Below are 27,542 nucleotides of genomic sequence, written 5' to 3'. Positions count from 1 at the left end.
CTCTCTTATTTAACACTTGTAACACTAATGTAAAATGATGGCCCATTCTATCATTCTGTTCAGTGTTTTGTTGGAATAAGTAGGATTTTTGGTCTGGACTATACATGGGATTCCTTAAGGTTTTTGTTCTCATTAGCACCGATGACTGAAGGAAGCTGAGTATCTCAGAAGGCAAATCTTCCTGAAAGCACACAGTCCATGACCTCTGGGAAGCCTTTACTTCACCTGGGAATGGTGATACCCAAACCAACTGGCTTTTAACTCAGCACTCTGCTCTTGGTCTGACCATACCCCTTCTTGCTCCCAGACCTGTCTCTGCATCACAGTTCAGGAAAATCTGCAGCCCATTTAGAATCCTGATCCTATTTTGAGACTCTCTCACTTCTCCCTGTAGGTGTTTAAGCACAAACAGGAACACTCCGAAAGTTTGACATTTGAGTGACTAATTCTGCAGTCTGTACTATATTTTGCTTTCATTAAGATTTCCTACTAAATCACATACATTAATAAGGCTGCTGAATTATATCACTCAGTTACTTCCTCTGTTTTTCTGAAACCCTCTGTTAACCTTGGGATTATATGCACAGGTTTAAATTTCAGCAGGATAGTACCTGTATCCTATTATGAGAGGGGAAGAAATCTATTACAACAAATGGATTAAAAGGATGAATCAAACACATAAAACTCAGCAGTGGGATGATAAAATATATGCAATGAAATGTTCTTTTTACAGAATTTATCTATTTTCTATCTTTGCTGCCTTTACGAAAAATAGAAATAGGTTGGTTGCATTTTCCTGATTGTTGGGGGCTCATTTTTAAGCTGTAATATTGAAAGGATGACTTTTCTTTTTCTTTTTTAATTAAAGAGGCTGGCAAACCAGAACTTGAGCTCCATCTCATCTTTTAGGATTTTAGAGGTTTGTAAGAGCAGCATTAAAACTTCTCCAAATGGAAAATGAATGGGAGCATCAGTGTGTGTAAGAACCCAAACGGATAACAGCAGGTTAGATATAGGAAAAGCAGGTGCTGATGGCACCTGGGGTGACAGCAAATTAAGTTCCCAGCACATCTGCCTGAAATACATTGAGACACCCAGAACAGGAAACAAAGAGTAAACTAAATAAAGCAAGGGACATCCTAAAAAAACCCAAACCATCTAAAGGAAAAAAAGATCATTCAGTGGTTTGGGTTGGTAGGGACCTCAAAGATCCAAATCTCCCCTCTCCCCCCTTAAGCATGTATGCTACTTGCTATCCCAGGTTGCACAGGCCCTCAGCCAACCTGGCCTTGAACATTTCCAGGGATGGGACATCCACAACTTCCCTGGACAAAATGTGCCAGTGCCTCACCACTCTCACATGAAAGAATTTCTTCATAAATCTAAATCTTTTTCTTTAAATTTAAAACTGTTCCCACTTGTCTTATCTCTATCTACCCATGAAAAAGTCTCTCTCCCTCTTTTTCATAAGGCCACTTCAAGTACTGGAAGGCTGCAGTAAAGCCTCCCCAAAGCCCTCTCCAGGCTGAACAACCCCAGCTCTGTCAGCCTGTCTTTGTAGGAGAGATGCTCCAGGCCCCAATCATCTTTGTGGCCTCCTCTGGGCAGACATGGTTGAGAGCTCCAGAAGTGGGCACAAGGATCCAGTGGAGTCTCTCAAGGGCAGAGCAGAGAGGCAGAATTCCCTCCCTTGCCCTGCTGGCCACACAGCCAAGTACATGCAGTTTCTGCACTGTGAGCACTCATTGCCAGGTAATGTCCAATTTTCACATATGGGAACCCCCAAATGCCAATAAGAGATGATGGAAAGAGGGACAAACCCTCTCCAGCAGCTTCCAGGTAAGAAGGCTAGATGCTTTAATAAGCAAAACCTAATGTTTCATGGAAGTGGAACAGATGTGAAGCAATACAACACTCCTCCAAAAGCAGCACCTGAAGGTAGTCCTAGGGTTGAGGAGATGGTGGAGGCTGAGTGGCTGGCATGCAGTTCCTTCCTGTTGCTCCAAGAAATCTTGGCCAAAGCACTGTGATATATCTGGGTATAGGTAAGCAGGATAGTATAACACAGAACATGGCACTTGTAGGATGGTGGGTATCAAGAGTGTTGATGTATGTTTTAAAATAGAGTCACTTTCCACTTCTATAGGTATTGGATTGAGTTTTACTGCACTGCTTCTAGAGAGAAGCAATGTTAATTACCACAAAATCTCTGGCTTAAGAGTTCAACCACAGGTCTCCAAGCATAGTTCCCTTCCTTGATGTTCATTTGTGTGCTGTCTTTAAGCCATGAACAATCACGTATGGCAAAGCTCATGTTTACTCTTGAATTTGTTTACACCCTTCCCCGCAATCCCACTTCCACAAAGAAAAGAAATGCTGGCTCTGCTAGGACAAGGGATGGTCCTCTTCTGTTATGTATCAGGTAAAAAAAATCATAGCTGGGTATCTGGTTACCAGTTGAGAAGGCAGCTGTCTCACTGCTAAGATAACTTTTAGAATGGGAAGTGTGGTTGGTTTGGGGTTTTTTTTGTTTGAGAAGAGTGCTAAAACCTGAAAAAAAGTGCTGAAAAATGTGAGAAAACTTAACTTTCTGAATTACTTAGGGATTTTTTTCTTATTTTGAAATGTATCCTTAAAAAAGCTACAAAAAAGGGAAGACTTGAGAAAAATGCAAAGTTTCAGCTGCTTTATAGCACACCCTGACACTCCTTTTATATATATATACAGAAGGAATATATTCTGTGTGTGCATATATACACAAACAGAAAGGACTGGGGCATTTTTTTTTAATTTTGTTGCGATTGAGAACACTGACAAAAATCCCAGTCTGGAAACCCTTCACCAGATGAGCTGACATCCATGCAGTGTTACTTATCCTCCTTATGTCTATTTTTTGTTTGTCTTTCCTGCATAGATAAGGGTCCCAGGAGCAGGCCTGGCCCCCATCCAGGGCTGGAGCAGTTCAGCACACAGGAGCCTTTCTCACTGAGCCCCAAAGTGCTGCTCCCAGAGCAGGCTAAATAACAACTGGGGAAAGGTGGGAGGAACCCCAGCCCAGCACTGTCTTTATAAACACCTTTATTGTGTCTACTTGTGTCTTGGCTGGTTTCTGGAGTGTGTTGGTGATGCCTCCCTGTGCAGATGAATGGGCTGGTGAGGAAGGATGCTCTGCTGGACCACATACTTACAAACAAGGGAGTGCTGTACAGGGATGTGAAAACTGGGGCAGCTTTGGCTAAGCAACCCTGAGAGAGTGGAGTTCAGGAGCCTGAGAAGAGGGAAAAAGGCAAAAGTCAGGGTTTAAGCTTTGATTTCAGGAGAAAAAACTACAGTTTATTCCTGCTTGGGAAAATCCTCTGGAAGGCCCTGAACTCAAGAGGCGTCAGGGACAGCCAATTGATTTTCAAGAATAACATCCTCCAAATTCAAGAATGGTCCATCTCCACATGCAGGAAATCAAGCAAACACAGCAGGAGGCCTGCAAGGATGAAGAAGGAGTTTCTTACTAAACACAAAAGTAAAAAAAAAAAAAATATATAAAAGAGATGGAGGGGACACGTGACTGAGGATGAATATATGCACACTATCTGCACCTTGGTAAGGTCTCATTATTAAAATTATTATAGAAATGCCTGTTTCTGTCCAAATTAAGGTGCAAATAAGACCATATGCTGAAGTGAATAGTACGAATTTTATTTTAAAGTTAATGTGAGGCAGAGAGAGAAAGCAGTATACAAAGAAAGAGAAAAGAGAGAAAGTGAGTGACAGAGAGGCAGATTAAGTTGAAAAATGCCACCACTCCATGGATTCCAACAGCATCCCATTGGTTTCTCTTCTTGTCTTCTCCATCATACAGTCCCACAAAACATAACTTCATTATGTTCAGCCCATGTGGGAGCACCCAGGTCCCTCCTCTGGTATCTTCAGAAAGAGAAAGGAGAATCCATGGAACTACAGGCTGGCAAGCATTGCTGTGATCACAGGAAAGGTGATGGAGCAAAGCCTGGGAGTAATTTCAAAACAGAGGAAAGATAAGAAGGTGATTTGGAGTAGTCAGTGTAGGCTTATGAAGGATGTATCATGTCTTACTAAGTGGATAGCTACTATGATGAAATCACTGGGTGTGAATAAAGGGAGAGCAGTGGATGATAAGTGTCCTGTCCAATTCTGGGCTCCCCAGTAAAACAAATGAGGATAACTGAGTCCAGCAAAAGAATGCAAAGATGATTAAGAGTTTGGAGCATCAAGGAGGGACTAGAGAACTGGAACAGTTCATTTGGGGTAGAGAAGGCTCATGGAGATCTTAAAGAATCTGTAAAGAATACAAAAAAAAAAAAAAAAAAAAAGAAAGAAAATTCTATTTAAACATTAAAAACAAATGCTTTTTATTGCCTGTGTGGTCACTGAAACACATTTCCCAGAGTCTGTGAAGTCTTCATGCCTGCCTTTACCTGCCCTGCCTCGAGCAGGGTATTAGGTTCAGTGATCTCCAGAAGTACTTTCCTGACTCAGTGCTTCTGTCATATTTGAAGTGACAATGAATACAACTTACAAATAAACTTCTGATGAACTTTTATCAGCTAAAGGTAGCATCTTCTGTTGTTTTGTTCCATGGTTTACTTTTACAAGGGAAATTATGTAAGCCAATGCATATTAATTTAGGATCCACTCTTACAAATTTCCCTGCACATGAAGTTGATGCTTCTGTGTGAGCACCATTAAAGACTGAGAGTCTTCAAGAACCAGTCTTAAGTCTACATGAATTGGACAAAAGTTTCACTGATGTCATTCAGCCCTGCTCTTGAAGGAGATTTTCTCTTTGCAGGACAGGGTAGACTATTCTCTAAATTCCTCCTGTGGGAGTTTCAAATTCATGGGAGGGGCATAATGCAGGTTACTGATTATCAGAAATATTCTAGTGTGGCTTAGACATGCCTGCCTGTTGCACTGCAGCTGGTGGACTCTCACTGCACAAATGCTCTTCAGCACCTGGAGAGGGTTAAAGCTGCTGCACTGTTGGTTTGGTCCAGGCTTTTGTTAGTAGCTCCATAGTAGAATTCCTGCAAGGAGTGTGATGCTTCCATCTGCAGCCTCAGTGAGTGCTCCTACACTTCACTGATTGAATCTGAGGTGCAACAAATTTCCTTTGGAATGGGCACATTTCAGACTAAATCTGTGCTGTATGATGCTTTCATTGCTGTCTGGCCTCAGGGACAAGCTGTTTTACTTTTCCCAGAGTATTTCTGACCCCCCTGTTATTAGATTTTACCCTTGGCAGACATTCTGGTCCTTACCTTATTGCTTTTTTGAGTTGCACTGTGTTCGTGTATTCCCGGGTGGCTGTTCAAATACACTTAGTGTAAAATGCACTGCAGTCCATCTAAGATTTTTGCTGCAGGCTCCAAAGAATAGACTTTAACTTGGATTTTATTAGGCTGTATGGATCTATATAAAAAATTTATCCTTGAGAGAGGGAATTATATAATATTATTATTAATTTTTGAGCTTGTTGGAGTAGAAAGGTATTTGCATCTGAGCACTGACTGTGTTCACACAGGGCTGATGGATATGGAAGCTCTGTTGGAATATGCAATAAATAGTCAAACTCAGTCCCTTTATCAGACTAAGGATTGCAATTGTAAGAGAGCCACAAATCTCACTCTTTTAACACAATGATTCATGCACCATTGGGCTGTTAACTATGTAGCTAATGACACTGTATTTATTCCATATTCCAGAATTAATTGAAATATGAAAGTCTGGCAAAAAACTCTGTGCAGAATGTCAATGCTCTGTATTTTTAAAATAAAATTAAAATAAAATTAAAATAAAATTATCTTAGGATCTATGATACTGATTTGTGTGTGTGTGTATATATATATATATGCCTGTGCACAGACAGATGTGTATTAGCATGTCTCTGGATTGTGCTGTCATTTATATCTTATTAGGTAAGATGAATATGATGGTGTAGTTCACTCCCTTGAAGATATTAGTAGACACCAGGTATAACATTAATAGCTGTGGTGTGACTCAATGATCCTGGTGAGTCCCTTCCAACTTCCCATGATTCTGTGAATGTCCTTGTTTTGACAAAAAAAACCTATTGCCTTGCAGTTTCATTGTCTCAGACAACATTGCCATTTTTAAAAGGGATGTTGATAACAAGTCTGGTGCTCCAGGCTGATGTCCTTTGCTGTGGTATATGCCACACAAAGAGGAGTGGTGGGATCCAGGATGCAGCTGTGCTTCCCTTGACTCCTGTCAATGTAATTGCATCTTCAATTTTATCACTTCTCTCAGAGAAGAAGATCTCCACTAATGACACAACAATAGTGAGGAATTTCTGAAAATTATCACTGTAAAATGAGTTTCACTTTTATGTAGAGCACAACACAGCTTGTAATGCCTTAATTTGATGTAATTCTTAATAATATTGTTATTTACAACTGAGATGTATCAATTTATGATCAATTCTGCCAATTAAAATATAATTTTAATAGACTCTATTAATATTAGTATAGTATTAAAATAAAATAATGGATAGGCAGAAAATACAAAAACAAAACAGCATAGATATATATAATGTCATATGGAATTTCAATTATTTTTATAATGATTTTATAAAATTTAAAATATACCAGAGAAAGCACAGACAAATGGCTTAGAAACACAAATATCAACCAAGTTGCTGGCATGTTTTAATGCTCTTATTGCCTGGAAAGCAGCAGAGCAAGGGCTTGGAAGCACCATCTGGTTCACCCAGCCTAACAAGTTACTTGGAGTCAATTGAGCCCTGCTAACCTCCTACCTGTGGGTGGTAAATATAAACTGGTGTGATTTATATTACCTGTTCTTAAGTGTGGGCTCAGCTCAGTGCTTCCCTGGGCACCTCTGCTTGCAGGAGATGGCTGAGTTGCAGTAACCTGTTTGTGTGCATGAAGGGATCAGCTGGCATCACCAAACAACCTTCCAGTGATCCTCTAAGCCATAACCAGCCCAAATTATCTGCCTTCTCCCATGGCAGTGCTCCAGCTGGGCTGCAAATTAATGATAGGTCCAAATCTTCCCACCCCAGTGCCTTTGGACAGCAAGGAGGCCAAACCAGTACAGATACACAGATCCAAAAAGGTGGAGCAAGGCAGGACATTTCAGGAGCATTTTAGCAGATGGTGTCTATAAAAGCCAGCTCACCATTAAGTTAGGAGAAATGGGTGCAGCTCTCACCCTACAAGGTGCTTCAGTCCATACTTCAGCAAATCATCCCTTCTAACTGCAGTGATCCCTCCTCCATGCTCACCCCACATCTGAACACCTCACTGACCATCCCACTGGTCACCCTGCTGCCAGCCCAGGGTGACCTTGATTAAGCCTGTGAGGAGCTCATTGTACCAGGGTGCTGCTGGGGCCAAGAATTTAGCCACATCCAGAGAAGAATTGGAGATTTAAACAAGTAACACGATTATCCAGAGCTATTATAGCTAATGCTAACAAAAACTTTGGAAGAGAGATAAAGCCTCATGCTTCTGGGTGTAGGCCAGCCTCTAACTGTGCTTGCTAATAGCCTAAGACCTCCAGTTACCAAACACTTGCAGGGACCTTCCATGCACTGTTCCATGTTCTCTGAGCAATGGTCATCATCAAAGAAGAATGGAACATCAGATGTAATTTAAATCTCGTCCAAAACACCAATTTCCTTATTTCCAAAACTGCTAAATCCTCTCAGCCTGTTCTTTGTTTAAGCTCTAAAAGGGGAAATCTTCAACTTTAGAGGGTAATGGTGAATGCTTAGAAATACTCAGGTATTGGAACTTCTCAGGAAACAGTGGTGCTGTAAAGGCAAGAACTGACATACCACACTACTAGTAATAACAATAATAAGCTCAAATCATGCAAATACACAAACTGATCAAACTGGTTTGCCTGTCGAGTTGTTGTCCATTCCTAACAAGGCTAAGCCCTTTAAAATTTCTCTCCAAACAAGGTACAGCTTGTTTTGGAAAGACAATTTATCTTATAGAAAAAAAAAAAATCCTCTTATTAAAAAAAGATTCAAGGAAAATAAGAAATTTTTCCTCTCTAGTTACCTACTTCCATTTTGTGTGTTTATGTACATACGTATATACACAAACTTTAAAACTGACTTTAAAGACCAATTATAAAAGATTGCATAATATGAATATTCTGAATTCTTTGTCTACTAAAATCCAGCTTTTTGGATAGATGACAAAATTCTAATTCCATTTCAGTCCACACTTGGCTAAGAACTTTATCAAATAATATAAAAATAAGTAAAAAAAATGGTTTCATTATATCAAGAGCACTAATAAATACAAAAAATTATTCACTGATAAGTTGCATACAATATTAAAATCTGTGGGTTTGCTATCAAAGCTGTTAAAAGAATCAAACACCTCTAGATAATGGGTAGAAGTCTCCAGCTAAGCACCCTATGTTCTTCATTCAAAATATAGGGACAATCATGTCAGTGGAATGATTTGCACAAATGAGTTCAGTTGTTTGCAAGTTTTATATCACTTGTTTTGGAAAACAGATGACTGTTGAGGCACTGGCATTCATGTGCTCTAATGCTGTTATGCTTTCATAACTTCTGATTATCGGAGTCATGAGATAAAACTGGAGTTTTTTGCATTTTAGAGTCCAGTTGTATGAAAAAAACAAAGCACGAGCTGCATGATGCATTCAGATGGGAACATGCTTACAGGTATAGAGAGAATCACAATTATGGGAATGAAATTTAAAAATGTCTATGTTCTGTAATTAAATTTGTACAGCTCTGCTAGTATGGACACAAGTAAAACTGCTGTATATTGCTATAACTGCCACTTCTAGTAATGTGACTGCCTTCACATTAACTTACAAGGATCAGAACCAAGTTGCATTCAATGCTAAAATCATACTGGTTGAATTTTTTGCACTTTAGTGGTGTCATGAAACCTCTGATGGGAGTTTTGTGGGTTTTTTTGCAGTGACTGGTGTCTTAAAGGCATCTGGTAACAGGCATGGAGTGATATATTATCTCCAAGGCAATGATTCAAAATTTACTGTGTGTAAAACTAGTGCACAACAGAAGCACTGTCCCTTCAGCAAGGAGCCAAACAGAGTGCAGGACTGTTGCATGAATTTCCCTGCAAAGTCCTTAGCAGCCAGACTAATCCCAGACACACCTCGTGCTGACCTTTACACACATACGCACAAAACTTTCTGGGAGACTTCCTTCCCCCAGTCCTTCCTAACTCCATCTCCCAGCAGGGCTGCCTGCTGGACCTGGTGATCCTGCTTCCTTGGGAAGGGACAGAGCCTCCACCTACCTTGCTCTCCTTCCTTCCCTCCCAGTCCCTCACCCCCTCTCTTCCCCTCAGGCTGGCAGGATTCCTCGGGCAGAGCATGCAATCAGTGTGCAGGGAGCAGCCACAGGGAAGATGCAGAAGCACAGCCAGAAGGAGCACCTCTACAAGCTGCTGGTGATCGGGGACCTGGGAGTGGGCAAAACCAGCATCATCAAGCGTTATGTCCACCAGAACTTCTCCCCCCACTACCGGGCCACCATCGGGGTGGACTTTGCTCTGAAGGTGCTCAACTGGGATGCCGAGACTGTGGTACGGCTGCAGCTCTGGGACATTGCTGGTGAGTACACAGGACAGCCCCTTGCCCCTTAATCTACGGAAAGACAAGGCAAAATGCAGCCCCCGGTTTGTCTGTGCTGCTCTGAAAGCTGGGAGCTGCCGCTGCCTGCACAGCGAGGGACAGCAGATTGGGGAGAGAAAACTTTGACATTTTGGAAGCTGCCTAAAACCAGCAGACTCCCAAACCAGGGAAGTCAGAGAGAGTGGAATCTCTTCTAGCTGATTTTTGTCCCAAGCCCTTGGACATATTCAGGCACCTCTCTCTGAATTACCCCAGCTGTTTCCCTGCAGCTGGCAATGTTCAGTTTTGCCTTCTTGGACTAACAGACATCTGTGACAGGCAGAAAAGTAACAAGAATGTCCTGTTAAACCTTTTTAATTTGGTGGAATAGATGAGGCATTCAGTAAGATGATTAAAATTACTTTTATAATTTAAAAAGTAAAGAAAATATATATCTGAGTTAGTTTATCAAAATACTTTCCTTCTCCTTCTCTCTCCAACCTTCCCCCCTTAAGTTCAATGAAAGTAAATTCTTATATGTTTTGGAAAGAAAAATGTTTCCGTTTGGCACTAATTCTGGTTGCTAAATTATAATTACTTGTGTTTAAATACCCTTATTCCAACATCAAGCAAAACAAAAGACGATTTACCCTCTGCAAGGAGAAAGAAAAGAAATCCAGATATCCCCACATGCTTACATCATTAAAACACACAGAATTTGACATTGTTGCTGTCAGTGCTTCAGACGTTTTCAATTTGGCTTCAAATTAAACACACGACATTTTTCTGCCACCCTCTTTCTGAAAATCAATCATTTTTGTCTCAGTCCACAAAATAAGTTTATCTTGATAGCATATGTCCCATGCTGTAAGTAATAATTTTTCATTTAGCGAATGCAGGAATCAAATACAGCTGTAACAATGGATTACAGCATAAAGGATGGCATTTAAAAACTCAATTAAATTAAGAAGTTACTTTCATTAAGTGGGGAATAAAGGTGGGCATCATATCAGCTGTTAGGCAAATGTAACAGCCTGTGGCCCGAGTTGTGGGCTCATTGATCTAGTCTGGAACAGCACTGGGTAAAACTGATGAAATGAAAAAATTCTTGACATTCTTATCGGTGGAGGGAGTGCTTTTCTTCTGCACTGAGCTGTCTCATGTCTGAGCTCTGAATTTGGCACTGAGGTTCTAAAACTTATGCAACAACAGTGCTTTATGCAAAAGGTATAAACTCCACTTTTTCACACACTAAAACAGCCTTGTGTGTGGTTTTATGGTTATAAATGCATTTATTCTCAGTTTTCTTTATGAAAAGATGGAATAGTGGGCCAAACATTTATTTTACTGTTCACTAGTGGCTGATTGTAACAACAAATACATACACTGTCAGAAAAAACTTTTCTGCATGAGAAAAGAGCATTGAATAGTAAATTCTGAATGTATCAGGGACTTAAAGAATGTATTTTGCATGCCTCGTTTCAGAGATTTATTACACTACTAATCATGTGCTGGCAGATCATATGATGTAGCTCTCAGTCAGGCTGCAGAAGCAATTACACCTAGTTGTAGTGCTGAATGACTAGCATGCTTTCTGAGTTATCACACATGACAGAGAGAATTGCAGCACAGTACTAAATTTCATATGAATTGCCTAATTCTAAGCATCATTGTGAAGGTCAAGACAGTGGTCAATAATAAAAAGAGTTGCTGTCTTAGCTTTAATGACTTCTGCTTGAGGGGCTTTTGCTGCTGCTGGCTGTACATAGAGAGCAAGTTCTGTAAGCAACACACTGAATTCAAATGATCATGGTGCAGGCATAAAAGTTATCATACATAAGGCATCTGGCTGGTTAGATAAAAAGAGGTTAAAAAAATGAAAGACAAGTAAAAATAATTGGAAATATGGAGAGAATGGAATTTTCTCCTGGATGTGGCTGATCATGTATCATCATTTGCAAAATACAAATGGGCAAATGAGAAAAGGGAGGAAAATAAAATCTCTGGTCTAAGAATATGCTCTGTCTTTTAGTGGACTGTTATCAGCTCAGATTTATCTTTTGGTGTAAGGAAATAAACTCTCAGTCTCTGACCAAGCTGAGGGATGTTGGCTTAGCATGCAGGACACATTGAATTGAAGCAAATTCTGCAAATACATCAATAATATTTAATATCAGTAATAATATATAAATGCATTTTTATATATGTATGTATTTATAGATATCGGGTATTATTTTAGCTCTTATCCTGTCCCCTCTCCATTATACAGGAAGTGAACACAGTACCAAGCATGTGTGTACTCCTCCTTGCTTTTCACACTGTGGATCAGTGGGTTTAACAATCTAGAAATAATTTGCATTAAAATATTGAGAGTAAAACCAGTATCAAGCTTACCTACATTACAAGGAGGATTTATGTACATGGTGACTTCATTGGAGGAGTGACATCCCAGCTGTGGTAGGACCAAGCAGTTTAGCCTGGCTTACCCTTACAGTACATAAGAAGAAAAAGTACATTTGGCTCATCTGGTGCCGTCCAATTAAATGTAGTTACTATTTGTGTAATATATTTTTCTATGTTGTTTAATTTTGTAAACAAAGCTATAATACAATCTAACAGCTAAATACTGCATTTAATTTAGATGAGAGAGTAATGCCAAAAAACCAGGATAAATATTACAAAAATTAACGAAGGGATAATGTAGGCTCTGCGTCACACATTGTTACATTAAGACAGTGGTTTGAACACAAATTATATTCCTGAAACTGTGAGTGTTAGGCAGGAATAGTAAGATTAACCTTTATGCTATATGATGTAACAACATGCTGTCTTTAAAATCTATGAACTTATATCTGATTCAGTAAAGTGCCTAAATTTGAGGTGACTGAATGTTTTGTATTGAGTGTGGGAGGAGATATACATGATAAAATCCTCCGTGTCTTTAATTTCTTCACAACAATTCCATTTGGTTTCACCTTATGTCACAAATTATCAGTTTTGGTGTTCCTGTTAAAGTGTGCCATCACCTCTACTGCTGTGTCATACAACAGTAAATCTTGCTCCTCAGTCAATTTCTGTCTTTTTATCTTTTCTGCTGCTTTTGTGTGCATATCCTTTAAATTCATTAACAAATTGTTAGGAGGAAGGCTTTAAAGAAACTGAATAATATTTTGCACAAGGTTACTGTGGATGGGGTTGGCCCTGCAGATGCAGGCTGGCACACCACTTCTGAAGAAAGCAGTGGCTGCAGACAGCAGATCTGTGTGTCTGTTCCCTTCTCTGCAAGGCTGCTGTCTGTGCTGCTGTCTGTGTTTGGAGCCCAAACAGCCCAGAGATTTCTCTGAAGACCAGCTTTAACCATGGATTTACTGCAGGGAGAAGAGAGCAGCACATCATAGACTGCACCCTGCTCCTTTTCCACAGCCATCTCAGCACCCTCCTTATCACTCCTTCTGCATTTTTGAGGGCTGGATTATTCATTGCTACCAAAAAGATTCTGGTTTGTGTTTAAAAGTCTGGTTCTCATCTCATAAAGAGTTGAACCGATGCTTTGGGGAAAGAACAGTTCCATTTCCTTTCCCTGCCACTTTCACCATCAGAAGCAGCAGTTTCCCACAGATACAGGAGTGGCTCTGCAGCTGTAAAGTTTTTAGGGTTGTTATGCTGCAGAGGGGGGAAGTGGAAACCTGTTCACTAATGCCAGGCACAGCACGTCCTCAGCCTTTTAGGCTTTCTGCAGCTGCTAAGCTTTGCAGCACATATGCATAAATAAGATAGTCATGGTGATTTCTAGGCTAAGTTACCTTGAAATTACTGTTCTGCAAACATGAATAAGTCTCTTGCTGTGAGGGTGTTATTTCAGTAGAGATTTGTGGAATCTATGGGCCAGATCCTGCTGACAGCCTGCTTTTCCTTATTCTGGGATTCTGAACATCAGCTCAAGGGTTGCTTAAGCTTCAGTCCTTAAAGACAATTATTTAAATTCAAGTGTGAATATTCTGAAAGATGTTTTGAAGTGAAAGGTGAAAAAATGTTTAAATCTTCTCCAGAGTTTCCATCTTCTCAGTGTTAGCTAAAGGATGTTTGTAAAGCAAGGTGGTTCCCTAAAGCATTTTCTCTTAGGACAGTGGCAAGAAGTAGGATGCATCATAAAAAATCAGCATTGGGCAGTTTTAATCAATTTTTAATTTCAATTTTTGTGCCACATTTGTGGTCAAGAATGGTGGAAAGTATCTGAGTTTCAGCACTTCATCTTTACTTTTTATACCTTTATTAGAGATGATAATGGTTAGTGAAAACTGTAGATTACTGTACAAATTTATGTGAGGCAATTTTTTTATAGACTACGAAAATTCAGATGGTGGCTGCTTTAAACCCATGAACTGATAGCTTTTCCTGCTGCAGAGGTGCCACTGAAATCAGGATAAATGTGCAGGCAGCTGCCCTTTAGACAGTGAGAGCTTCCCTTTAGTAGAAATCTTGGTGCCTTGTTACCTTGGTCTCACTGGGTTCACTTCCAAATAGAGTAGAATTCATCTGAATTAACAATTGGACATTCTTCTCAGTCTTCAACTACAAAGGGACCTTCAGTACTCCCAGTTCATTTTTTAGAATCTAATTTAGGGCTGATAATCCCAACATACAGCATCACCTCAGTGGGCAAAGGCCTTTGGAATTGTGGGGTTTGATGCCAAATGCCAGCAGCCTTGCAAGGGATGCAATAAAGTACCATGGGCCAGATCAAATATTTGACCCCTCCAGTGAAAAGCAAAACCAATCTTCCCCAGTGGCTCTTGCAGTAAAGCAGATTCTGATGCTCAAGGCTGCCTGTGATATACCACTGAATACCAAATGGCTGATCTATTTTCTGGCCTAGTTCCTGCCTAAGACACTGTGTTTGTTGCTGAAAAACCTAAGGCCAGATGTTGACATCTTAATTACATCAAATAGTGCCTATTTTTATGAGTAATTCTGCTAAATGAAAAAGTTTTAAGAACCTCATCTACTAATATAGGATTTTGTTCACATAAGCAAAAAGCTGTGGAAAAAAAGAATACTTCTGCATCCTCAGCCATATTATTAAGTTCTCCAAGCTCAATACAAATACTAGAAATCACTTTTTCCACAATTAAATAAATTGAATAAAAGTCATTATGCAAATGTCATAAAACTACAACTCTGATTTATAAAGCACCTATTTTCCCATTCACACTTGACTAATGTCTTTCTGTCAAGTATATTGATACATTAATTATAACTGATGGAGGAAAAGACCACTTCAAAAACAGTTAGGACAATTAGTCTAGCACTTCCATTCTTTCTCTTTCTTTCAAGTGGTTGGTGGTGGAAATTGGTTATCCCTGTCTGCCTGCAAAATGCTGTTTTTACAAACTTATTGGCTTTTCTGTTCAGTGAAAATCCCGTGTATCTGAAAAAACAGCTGGAAGCAAGGGGAATAATCAGTGTCATACAATTTGGCAGAAATTTGTGGGCCACTATGAGGCAGAAGATCACAACTTAGGAGCCTTTAGCCTTTTATTCCTTTAGTAACTTCCTTCATGGTGAATAATTTCATGCTGTAAATGAATAATTTGGTTGATGTTCTGGGACACTATGTTCCACCTATTTTAGCAATCTGTGTCTCAATAAATACATGTGAGGCCTGAGTTAAGCTGCTCTTGTATCACCTAGAGTGTAAGCATCTCAAGAACTTTGTATGAGAAGTATAAAGCACCAGTGAAATACAATATCCATCAAAAATTATTTGTTTATGTTGGTGCTTATCTCACTACTATGTTTCTAATCAGACCTTGGCGTTTGGTGGAAGGCACCTTCTTGCAGATGAAAAAAGAATTTCTCAACAAGGAGATTATTGAATAGCACATGATTTAGCTATTCATCTGATTAACCCACTGGTAGGAATCATAAGACATTTGAATAAAATATAGAAGAAAGAAATTTTGAATATGACCTCTTCTTTCCCAGAAATAATCTATTTCTATCTTGCTTTATCAATAGGACACAGTGTTTCTTTAAGACAAAAAAAGTTTGACATTAATTTGGAGAAGACAGGCTTCTTCTTTGGTTTCTGTATCATGTGAATGACTTTCGCCTTTCTACCACAGTGCTTAAAACCAAAGATAACCATCACAAACTGATGGTGTTGACCCCTTAAGTGGATTCAGTGCTATTTCCATTAAATGAAAGTTCATGGTCTAGGAGCCCAGCAATAGGCACTTTTTCCCTTCTCAGCCCTCCTTTTATTTGACAGTACAATTTCCATCAGATTAATTCTCCACAGGTAACCTTCTGGGGTCAGAGGCAGCCAATCTTCTTGTCTTCCTAACCTACTCAAAATTGCTCATATTGAGGAAGTAATGCTACAAACAGGTTTGCATTCAGTGCTTCTATTTCCATAGCACTTTTTCCCAGCTATGAAAGCATGTACTGGAGTTGCCTTGCTTAAAAACTGTTATTGTTGTAAAATGTTTCAGGAGATTATAGTTCTTCTTTGGATCACAGCTCTGTTGTAGACATTGGTAGAAAATCTATTTTTAATTTTCAAGAAAAGTTCTGTGTAATTTATTTTTTCAGGATTCCCATGAAAACAGCAGATATATTAACAAATACACATATGATAACCATACCACATCCTGATGTCATGTGTTAATTTGTTCACACTTTTAATAATATAAAATGATAGATATTTGCAAAAATCCATGTTTGAATATACTAACATACTGTTTACTTACAAAACTTCTGTCCTTTCCCAGAAAACATTCTGAATTCAGCAAATAAAACCATGAAGCTTCTGAAGAGATCTAATATGAAATTCTCCTCACAGATCTTTTCACTGGAGCAATGCAGCTCTTCATATTGCTACTGCTGTTCTACTTCTTAGAGCACTTTCCATTTTTGTAAGGCTTTAAATTCACCTTCCTTCCCTCTGTGTTTTAGTTTGCCATAAAAGTAAACTTGTAATTACTCTGATGCCTGGTATGGCTCCAGAGCTTTACTATGTTACTGCTGGTCATTTTCATTTGCATGAGAAAATGCAGGATGCTCTTCATGCTTGAGCAGTTCAGTTGTGTTAGATGTTTTAGACAAAATACCACAATATCAAGGAGCTTCCAATGTGGTACCTATATTTTTTTGTGACTCTTGTTGTCCTATGATGTACCCAAAGACTCTTGGTACTGTCCACAGGCTGAGAAATCTGGCAGACTAATAAGATCATACACTTATTATTCACTTATTACACTTATTACTCACTTATAGTGAACTTCATTAAATTTCCTTGGGTGTTGGGTTGAAAATTCCTGCATTTTCATACAAATTGTTCTAGCATGGTACTTACAAATATTTAGGCAAAGAGTAGTTTCCCAGGGACTTATAAAATGAAGTCCTGCACTCAGTAGTGTTATTCTAGAAAACCTACTATGTGAAATTCTGACCTAGACTGGAAACAATGATTTTTACAAGGTGGTGTTTTTTCCCCCCTCCTACTTTCTTCATTACAGGACAAGAAAGATTTGGAAACATGACCAGGGTGTATTACAGAGAGGCCATGGGGGCGTTTATTGTCTTTGATGTTACAAGACCTGCAACGTTTGAAGCAGTGACAAAATGGAAAGAGGATTTGGACTCTAAGTTGGTTCTTCCAAATGGCAAGCCTGTGCCAGCTGTCCTATTAGCAAACAAATGTGACCAGGGAATAGATGTTCTTATGAACAACGGCATCAAGATGGATCAGTTCTGCAAAGAGAACGGGTTCGTGGGCTGGTTTGAGACATCAGCCAAGGTAATGTTTCTGTTTCTTTTCAAATGTTTCTAAGGACAGAGAAATCAGTTCCTAAAATAGTTTGTTTGGTCTAAATGTGCACCTTGGAAAGCTCCTCTATTGGTTGTATTAAAGGTGGATTTTTAAATATGCAGTATGCATTTCTATTTCTTTTAGGTCTTTTACTGAAACATTCTGAAATGCAGCTGCAGCAATAGGATAGACCAGCAGCAAAGTATGTACCCAGATTACTGCACAATAGCCTGGGGAGGAAGATGACCTTAGGCAAGGCATAAAAGCCACCTCTTGTGAATGACATGAGGATGTTTTTCATCATTCTTAACATTGAATATTATCTCTAAATATTTATATAACCACTTTGCCCGAGAAATGCTGATTTGAGACTATAGCTTCATTGCCTCACATTCCAGAATAAAAGTCAGTCTACTGTAGTGCTTTTACAATGTTCACTGTTATAACCTTTCATTCTCAAAAGCCTTTTCAAAAAAATCACAGATCTGGAGAGGAAGGAAATATCAGTGGTCAAAGTGCTGAATGAACTGCTCTGAGGTTCAATTCTTCGCTTTGGTAGAGATTTCCTGAGTGCATGGAATATTGAGATAAAAATCAGAAAGGGCACTCAGACATTCAAATTATAAAGGCCAAAAGTACATTGGTACTACAGATCAATTTGAGATGTCTCAGACAATTTCATTTCATGCAGGATTTGGAGAGCTGGTATGTGAAATATTAATTTGAACACAACAATTCAGTGTTGATCGTATCCTCCTATTATGAAAGTTGGTGTCATCATTGAGATCTCTGAGGAACTTTTGGTTATTTGAAATATAAACAGTTTGATTCTGGTTTAAGCTTGATTTTTAGTAGTCTGAAAGCCAAAATGCTTCATTTGATTGTTTAATTCCTTTTAAACACATTATGTAAGGTACTTAAGAATTTTTAGAGTATATATTTGTGTTTTATTTTTCTAATCTTGACACCTTCTTGAAGTATTTGTATTTAAAAGATGTTTCACTTGTAATCAACAGAAGTAACAGCAGGGGAATAGCAGCATATCCCAGACTGCTTCAAGCATTGCATGAGCTCAGAGCTGAGATTGCAGCTTTACAGTACTTAAAGAGACTTATAACAAAGATAGGGACAAACCTACTATAAGGCCTTTTTGATACTTTTAAACTAAAAGAAGGTGGATTTACACTAGGGGTAAGGATTTTTTTTTCTGACAAGGGTGGTGAAACACTAGAATAAGTTGCCCAGACATGATGGATGCTCCATCCCTAGAAACATTCAAGGCTAAACTGGATTTGGCTCTGAGCAAGCTGATCTAGTTGAGGATGTCCCTGCCCTGGCAGGCTGGTTAGACAAGATGACTTGAAGGGATCCCTTCCAGCCCAAACCACTCTATGATTCTATGTCTTTGTAATGAATGTCTTTGCTTTCCTACTGAATGGGTCTCAAATCTAGCCATTGTTTTTTCAAGATGCCATTTATAGAGAGAAATTTTGGTCTAGGTAAGTGTGTAAACTATCTTGCTCCACAACAGGGTAATTCCTATTCCTTCATGTGCAACACCTGGTTTGTATTCAGGTCTGTGATTCATCTGCTGATTTGTGTTGGGTGAGGCCAAGAGAATCCAGTGCTCCTCTTTATGACAAACTGCATTTTGCTGTGAGAATGGAATCCATACATCAGCCCTCAGTAGGCACATGTCCAGCACTCAGTAAGAGCAACCATATTTATTGTGCCAAGGGCCATTGTATGTCATGACAGAAACTGAATATGCAAACTATTTCAAAGATCACAGAGAGGTTCTGTGGTGATGATGGAGCCAGTCTGGGGCAGAACTATGGAAGTATAAAATATGTATAAAGGACATAAATTTTTCAAAAGTCACAAGAGAGGAAATTTTTCCAAGTTTCTCTAAGCTGCATAGAAATAAGTTTTTCTGTTATTTTAGACATAGTAAATATTAAGATTCTTCTTATGTTATTTAACTCCAAAACCCAAGCAGTCTCCAGATTGCCAATGCAATCATGTAAGAACCAAAAAAATATCCAGCTATGACAAGCCTTGTTTTCAAAAGCCACCCTGAAGGGAATGGTGAGAGTTGAGGGCACACAGCTGTAATCAGACTATTCTCTGCTGCTATGCACCAGAGGCTAGGACCTGTTGTTCTGCAATCCACACACCCATAATTGGAGGGAGGCTCTTGACTTTAAGATTATGCTAAGAGTCATTCCAGTAAAGACGGTAGAGTCAAAATATTTGAACTAAGTTAGACCAAAATAATTTCCCCACTTGGTCTAAGTTCTAAAGTAAACCCTACACTTCCTTTTCTAAACAAAAGTTATTAATACTACTGTTTTAGAATTCTGGATATTATACGTACCTGGTATCCCTTCAGCCTAGGGCATCAGAAGTAATTGAACTTGGGTCTGGGAAAAATAAATTGCTAACTTTGTTTGCTTCAGAGAATAGAAACTCTTCTGAAGCAGAATAACACAGACAAAGGAGTCATCATGTTGCAGCTAGAAGTTTTAGCAGTTCAAATAAGTAGTAACTCTCTTTTTGTGGTGCCCTGGAATAATTAGATCTCCAGAGGTTTTCTGGAGATGTACTTGGAAATGTTAAATCCTTGAGAGCAAACTGAATATGATTTATGCATCTTGGAAAAACAAAGGTGATTACTTACAAAAATAACATCTTTTCGTTCTGGTTGCCTTGCAGAAAGTAGCATGCTATATATGTATCTACCATTTTTCAAGCTGTCAATGGTTTTAAGCTTTTGTCTGTAGCACTGGAAGATTGCACCCAAAAAAAATCACTGTATTATTCCTTGGTGCTATTTTTGTAAGTTAACAGCTCCAATATAAAACATTTGGGCCACCTAAGGCAGTCTTAGATATTAGTTTTGATTCTTACATTAATCTGAAGGAAATAACCCTCTTTCAGTCTTCTTCTTGCTACAAAGACAGGTTTTGTTTGGATATTTTTCCGTGTGAGAAAGGCCTTATTGGGCAACACCACCTCACAGTATAGTCACAAGTTATACTGTTGGTGTGTGAGCCTGGTCTCTTTTACTTCTGCATATTCACTTCACTCATATTGATTACTGTCTGAGAGTCACATCCTCAGATAGTCACCAAATAACCCTTAACAGTAAATTCTTTAATAAACTTCATGACCACGACTATTGCAAAAGATTCATTCTTTTAAAGGAAGGAAATTTCTTCTTCCTGTCACACATTTAATTATCCTGCACATGGCCAGACTGTTTTCACCACCATCCCTAGTTCAAAGAAGTGAGCTTTTGACTTGGATTAGAAACAGAGCAATTTCAAGCTTCTTATCACTTTATAATGAAAATGGAACTTGTGCAACAAAACAGACTAGTCAGGCAAAACTAAATGTGCTTGAAAGTACCTAATTCAGAAATAACTTGAAATACCTTACTGGTCATGGCTGTGCTGTGATTATGCCTGAGTTCCTGTTTTCCCTGCTCTAATTCTGCTGTCAGCAACACAGAATTAGATGAAAATACATTCACATTTTGTCCAAATTGCCCAGAAGGGTTGGTAGCTGTGCTTTCCAGATCCTTACTAAACTAGATTAGGCACACAGCTCCTTGTCTCCTGAGCACCCTGGCCTGGAGACTCATGAGCAGTTTGAGTCTCTGGGCTGTTTGGATACATCCTATTTGGACTAGGATAGTGTTCCAGAACCTTTCTGCCTCTGAGAAATGTGAATAATAAGATGTCCTTTATTCAGCTTTTGTTTGACAGGCACTCCATGGTCACCACAGATTCAGAATGACTTGATTTGGCGAGACCTTAAAAATCATCCAGTTCCAACCCCCTACAGGGCCCAAATGCTGGACTAGCAATCAAAAGTCCTCTTTGCCATTGATCTGCTGTGTTGCCTTCAGAAAGTCATTCTCTCCTCTGTTCCAGCCTTTCTTTCAAAAAGCAAGGACAGGAATTCTTCCTATCTTACCAGGGAATTCTGTGAAATACCCAAGCTCTACTGGCTCTTGTTTAAATCACAGATTCTTCAGTTCTTTTGATTGGACAACTATTATGAAATATGAAAAAAGCAAGCTATACAGTAGACTTGCAGAGGAATGGGAAAAGCAGTTCTGGTTTCCATAAAGAGAAACAAGGTTTGGAAATTATTTTAAATTAGGGCTGGCACTCTAAACTAATGTGCTGATCTGCTAACTTAAATCCAAGCAATCCATTTGAGACTGCAGACCCCGTTAGGGATGTGTGGCTCTCTAGATTGTCTTTTTAATTCACTCAAAAAAAGTCTAACCAATCTCACTGTACAGTCTTAGAAAATATTTCGGATTCTGACATAAAACAAGAAATGAAATTGGCACTTAAGGCAGGAGATTTCATGTCAGATGTACAGTCACTCTATGCAGAATCCTCTGCAGAGTTTGTTTTCTGTAATTAAAAGGAGTTGATTCAGATTGTCCTATATTAGAACTGTCCTGTAGCTCTTTGGATCATTGTTATGAAATGCATCCTTTAATGCTGTCCCAAATCTGGAAATTCAGAGAATCACCATTTTTTTTATATCTGAATGCCATTTAGTGAAATAATTTTGTTGCAGGATATTCAACCAGCTGTAAGAATTCAATCACAGAAATTATTTTGTTCTCAGAGTTGCAGTTACAGCTGCTCAACTTCATGAATTTCATGTTCATGCATCAGATGTCTTTTAACTTGTATGGCTGTATTTTCCTAGAAACACCACTGCAGGAGAACAGCACACCGTCTTAATAAGGCTCTGTTCCCAGCAGCTTCCAGGGAGTTCTGCTAAAGGAGAATATGGAGCCATTCCCTCAGAGTGTTAGCTCAAGAAGAGTGCAGGTTAAAGCATCTTTCATATAATTGCTTTGCTCCTGGATTCTAGTGCAGCATGGAAATAAAATGTGAAAGCTATGAGCTTCATGATAGGCTCCCGTCTAACACCTGAATATTTCATAATTTGTAAATGTTTGCTTATGGGAAGTTAATTTCCTTCAGCTGCAGTAGTAGTCTAAGGTCATGTCTCTAGGCAGCACTGATTGAGAGCTCCCCAAGTGCTCTGTGCCTCTATACACACTGCTCTTCACGCTGGTTTTCAAAGTAACACTCAGAAGCACCAGATTTTGTAAGAGGAAAAAACTATCAGTGTGAAAAGGGAAAACTGTTCTATCAGAAAACAACCAGAAAGTCAAATCTAAGATATGTGCATGGTAACAAAACAAAATGTTCTTTCATCTGAAAGTGAGACAGGTCCTTAAAACTTGCCAGGGCCTTTATTCTTCTATAAAGAGCTAAGAGCCAGTCTAACCTGTGGGCAATTATTTCATATATTAAAACGGAATGCCCTAAATGTTAATGTTCTGCATCTGCAGTAGAGATGGCAGATAAGGGGGAAGGTAATCCAGAATGCAAAAACAATTGCTGAGCTTGTGTATTGCTTTGAGTCACACTAGATAATGTATTTATTTTCCCTGTAGTTGATTGTTGCTTACAAGACATTATTTCTAATAGCAATCAGTTCAAGGGGTTTTAATAATGCAGCTCTCTTCCCTGCCCTCAGTTGTTATCTTTTCCATAAAACTGCCCTTTGAAAGGATATATTTTAATGAGATCGATCTACAAAGCCAGCACTAATTTCATTTATGTCCTCCAGTATTCCTTTCTGGATTTCAGAGATTACTCAGAGTTATTTTCTTTGCCTTGTTGTGTTTGGTAATAGAATAAAGAGTAGCATGTTCTGATTTTCACTTTTGCATTCCTTCTTGATGAGGCCAGGAGAAAGACTGGCACAAGTAGTCAGACATTGTCACCGGAGCAGGGTTCAGGTCCTTTCTCTGGCAGATTTTGGCAGGATGATGCAGGATAAATCACTTAGGGAAGGATTCACAACTCAGCTCTTGCACTGACTGGGGTAGGGTCACAGATGCTGGGGCTTGCTGAGCCACACAGAAATGGGCTGGCACCTCAGGGGACAGGGCAAGGCAGGATGCTCAGGAAAGGCTTTTATAAAGGCTGACATGATGAATCAGGAATACAGGACTGACAAAGACACCTTAATAAGGGTAAGATCCTTCTTGGTCTTCAAGAACTTGAGAAAGTGTTGCCTTCTTACCTTATCATGTGAAGACTTCATCCTGTGCTATCTCCCCCTTTCCAACCAGCCACCACACGCTGGACCAAGTTCCACGTGGCTGTGCATTTTCTTCTTTTGACAAATGGCCACAGCAGCACTTCCCTATCACAGAAAGCTGCTGTCCAGATAAACACATCAAAGATGCTGTGCTGAGTAATAGCAGCCTTAAAAGCAATATAGGGAAGACAGAGTGTCTCCTGTGTTTGGAGAACTGTGAAAGTAAAAGTGGCCTCAAAGGAGAGTGGATAACAAGCACTGCAGATGTGAGAAAGAGAGGAGAAAAGATAAAAGAGAAGGAGGGGATAAAAGATAAAAAGGGGAGAGGAGAGGAGAGGAGAGGAGAGGAGAGGAGAGGAGAGGAGAGGAGAGGAGAGGAGAGGAGAGGAGAGGAGAGGAGAGGAGAGGAGAGGAGAGGAGAGGAGAGGAGAGGAGAGGAGAGGAGAGGAGAGGAGAGGAGAGGAGAGGAGAGGAGAGGAGAGGAGAGGAGAGGAGGAGAGGAGAGGAGAGGAGAGGAGAGGAGAGGAGAGGAGAATAAAAATTAGTCTGAACTTCAGCAATCATACTCAATTCAGAACACCTGTAGTGCTTTTTTATAGGGGAAAGCCATATAGGAGGTGACAGTTGTGGCATTTCAACATAGAGACCCACTGAAAGATATTTTTTCACTCCACCTATATTTTCTTGCTTTTTTGAAACATAATAAATTTTATTTTTAGGTATAATTGAGGCAGTTTCCATGTCTCAATACCATTAGCAGGGTGTCTGTGATTATTCCCCTCTGTCCAATCTTATGTTCTAATGGTTGGTTTCTTTGTGTTTGAGTGGATTTTCACTTTCTCTTTTTACTCTTTCCTCCTCTTCTATTCCTTTCAACACTTCATGCTCTCTAAAATCACCAGGCCTTTGGATGTCTGTGTTTGGATTGCAGATCACCTTCTACTGTCTGTAGCTCTTTCACCAAGCAGAATACAGATTTTTCTTCTGCAAAACACACTGTAGGAGGAGAGGTGGAGAAATCAATATTTCATTAATCAGACCAGAATGCAGCAATGTCTGATCTGCAGGTCTAGGATGCCACAGGATTAAGGTGGTAACAAAAGGCAATAGTAGCATCAGAAGGGAAGTGGTCAAGGCAGGGACAGCAGGAGTTGCTTTGTTGGCATGACCACAGGCTCCTTGCAGCAGTGCCTTAACATATTTCTTCTCATCCATACTGTGTGCCAGTTGTCATCTGAGCTACAGGAGCAGCTGGAGCTAGAAACAAACTCAAAACCAGCTGTGCTGTCTGCCAGGGTCACCCTTCCTCTTCCTCCTTGTATCCCAGCTGAAATTGCCATCCACACAGCTTAAACAGTTTATATAAATGTTGAGGGTGAGAAACTGCCTCTCTATATTCAGACCAGGGCTTTTTCTTCCTTTCCTCTTTTTTTTTTTTTTTTTCTTGTTTGAGTACTGGCTGGAGCATTTTTTTTTTCTTCTGCATTTTTAGACTCATGTCTGGCACATGGACTTCCATCTATCACCAGCAGGGATGAGAGATGGCCACCTTTACCCATTTTATACTTTTGTGGGCTTGGTTCCTTCCTCCTCTCCCAGTGCTGTAAAATGGTAGCCTCTGACAAAGAGATTTGTTGTTAATACATTGCATCTCAGCATTAATCAGTACCTTAGTTAGTCCCTAAGACCTTATTGAATAAACACACACTGCCATTTCAACACAGAAGCAGCACATGAGCAAATGAAATGCTCACCAGTCAGTAAATTGCACATCAGTAAAGACAAACACAATGCAAAAGTGCAAAACATTCCTATTTTTGTGCACTTAACAATCCTGTTTTGGCTTTAGTTTTCTAAGCAGTACTGAAAGATGTTTTTCATTGTTGTGGTTTTTTTTCCTAATAAAATTTCACAGTGGTCTGAAAAGGGTTTTCAGTGCATGCTTGAGGAATTTTCTAGTCTGGTCTGAGACAGCCATGTGATACAGGCAGAATTTTAACAACTAAGTACAGAGACGATTCCCAGTTTCATATTACTTCCTAGCAGTTACTATGTACATTACTTCTGTAAAGAATTGGGGGTCTACAACTTACTGATATTCTTTACATACAAAATATTTAAGTTTGTGTATGTCATTGGACAAACTTGTGAAATCTTGAACTAATTCACATTTTCAGTTAGATCCACAGATTGCAGTCCTTTGCTGTGGTGCAAAGGGATGGACAATGGAATTTGTGGACTTTTGACATTGATTTCTAGGGGTTTGGACAAAGTCAGTCTCACAGAATCCATTCCTTTAGCTTTTGGTTTTCCTGTAAATGTGTCTTCTCTAGTGAAACACAAACCTTTCTTTCTTTTATAGCTAGTTTATGGCCTCAGTACAGCAGGTTCCAGATTGCCATCCAGAGGGAACCTGGACATGCTCAAGAATTGGGACTAGATGGCATTTAAATGTCCCTTCCAATCAAAACTATTCTATGACTCAGTGATTCAGCTTGAAAACCTGGATAATCTTAGGCTGCAAATAAAACATTATATTTTCTGAGCAAGAGTAGTGTCTGCAAATACACAAATGAATGCCTATATATTTGGATGAATTTCCATATGGATGCATGTGGCTGTGTGGCACAATTTCCTAGAAGATTGAAGCTACAGTAGAGTTTCTATCTCCTGCCTTGTGAAATAAGTAATCAATGCCAATAGTTACACTGGAAGAGTGACTTTTATGCCAGAAAGTGTGACTTTTCATTCCAAACATGGTGATGGTGTCTGTTATTTAAAAAAAAAAAAAAGAAAATAAACCTTCACTCAGTACTCCTGCTTATTTTCTATGCTGTGTTGAGCTGTGTCTCACTGATCAGTCTGTTTCAGCTTTACTTATTCTACAAACAGTATAATGGCTGCTCCAAGTTAAATGTGCAGTTGATATCAGGCACATGTAGGAAAAGATGTGCTTTAGCTTTCATTTTGAACCCCTAGAGTGAGGACTTAATTTCTACAAATGAAACCAGTGGTGGTGCATCTCTTCACAAGCAGTGCATTGGAGATACTGTGCATTGGAGTCAGCCTCAACAGGAAAAAAGGGAGAACTCCAAATCATATAGAACTTTTTTACTGTTTTGTGAGTTATTAGAGATTGTATCATTTATTCAATGAAACTGGTCCATCACAGGTTTCATTGTGAGCATTGCATAGAGAAATCTTTAAATTGTAGGAAAGGCTTTAAAATACAAGTGCTATGCATGACAGTAATTGCTCTTGGTAATTAATTATTTGGAAATGAGCAACTATTATACAAACAGTGAAATATGGTCCTCAGAGCTTTACTTCAGTCATTGATCTCAACACCTCTCTGGCATTTGTTTTTTTAGTTTATTGAAGCAATCAAATCACCAAGAGATTGAGGTAATTTTAAATCAGCTCTGTGTACATTTTAAAAGAGATATGAATCATAATATATCTAAAACTTAACCAACTTCAAAACTCCAGTGAGCACTATTTAACACAGTCAATTTTTGAAAACTGTTTATTAAGGTAAGTAAACTTTTGATGTTGCCGAGAGAAAAGTTTAATTATGCACAGGAAATATGCAACATGGTTTAATTAATATTGACTAATCAACCTCTCTTTCTTTTTTACTTGCAGGAAAACATAAACATCAATGAAGCTTCCAGATGCTTGGTGAAACACATAATTGCTAGTGAGAGTGATCCAGTTCAGTCTGTTGAACCAGATATTATAAAACCACACTTGAATTCCTCCAAGATTGTCAGTTGTTCAGCTTGCTTTAAATCCTAAGAGACTTCCAGACTATTACAAGAGCTGAACAACTATGATTCACAATTTATACTTTATTCAACAAAACCAGCCTGCCCACATTGTCCCTAAGCAGATTGTCATTTTCTCAAAAATATATTTAAATTTTTCCTTT

The 27,542-nt window shown here is 39.1% G+C and overlaps 1 protein-coding gene across 1 annotated transcript; it reads left to right on the top strand.

Moving 5' to 3' along the window:
• The first annotated feature begins 1,730 nt into the window (after nucleotides 1–1,730).
• On the top strand, nucleotides 1,731–27,542 carry RAB38 (RAB38, member RAS oncogene family). Its single transcript, XM_079301097.1, has 4 exons — nucleotides 1,731–1,752; nucleotides 9,384–9,648; nucleotides 17,169–17,449; nucleotides 27,257–27,542. Exons 2-4 carry the CDS (start codon nucleotides 9,444–9,446, stop codon nucleotides 27,407–27,409), a joined length of 639 nt encoding a protein of 212 aa, XP_079157223.1. The 5' UTR covers nucleotides 1,731–1,752; nucleotides 9,384–9,443; the 3' UTR covers nucleotides 27,410–27,542.

The sequence above is a fragment of the Erithacus rubecula genome (assembly GCF_903797595.1).
Source record: "Erithacus rubecula genome assembly, chromosome: 1".
In the NCBI taxonomy this organism is placed as follows: domain Eukaryota; kingdom Metazoa; phylum Chordata; class Aves; order Passeriformes; family Muscicapidae; genus Erithacus; species Erithacus rubecula.
This window is presented reverse-complemented; position numbering and strand designations above follow the sequence as displayed.

Coding starts and splice junctions, on each gene's coding strand:
- RAB38 (XM_079301097.1), top strand. CDS start 9,444: ATGCAGAAGCACAGCCAGAAGGAGCACCTCTACAAGCTGCTGGTGATC. Junction 9,649..17,168: donor GCAGCTCTGGGACATTGCTG/GTGAGTACACAG, acceptor TCTTCATTACAG/GACAAGAAAGATTTGGAAAC. Junction 17,450..27,256: donor GGTTTGAGACATCAGCCAAG/GTAATGTTTCTG, acceptor TTTTACTTGCAG/GAAAACATAAACATCAATGA.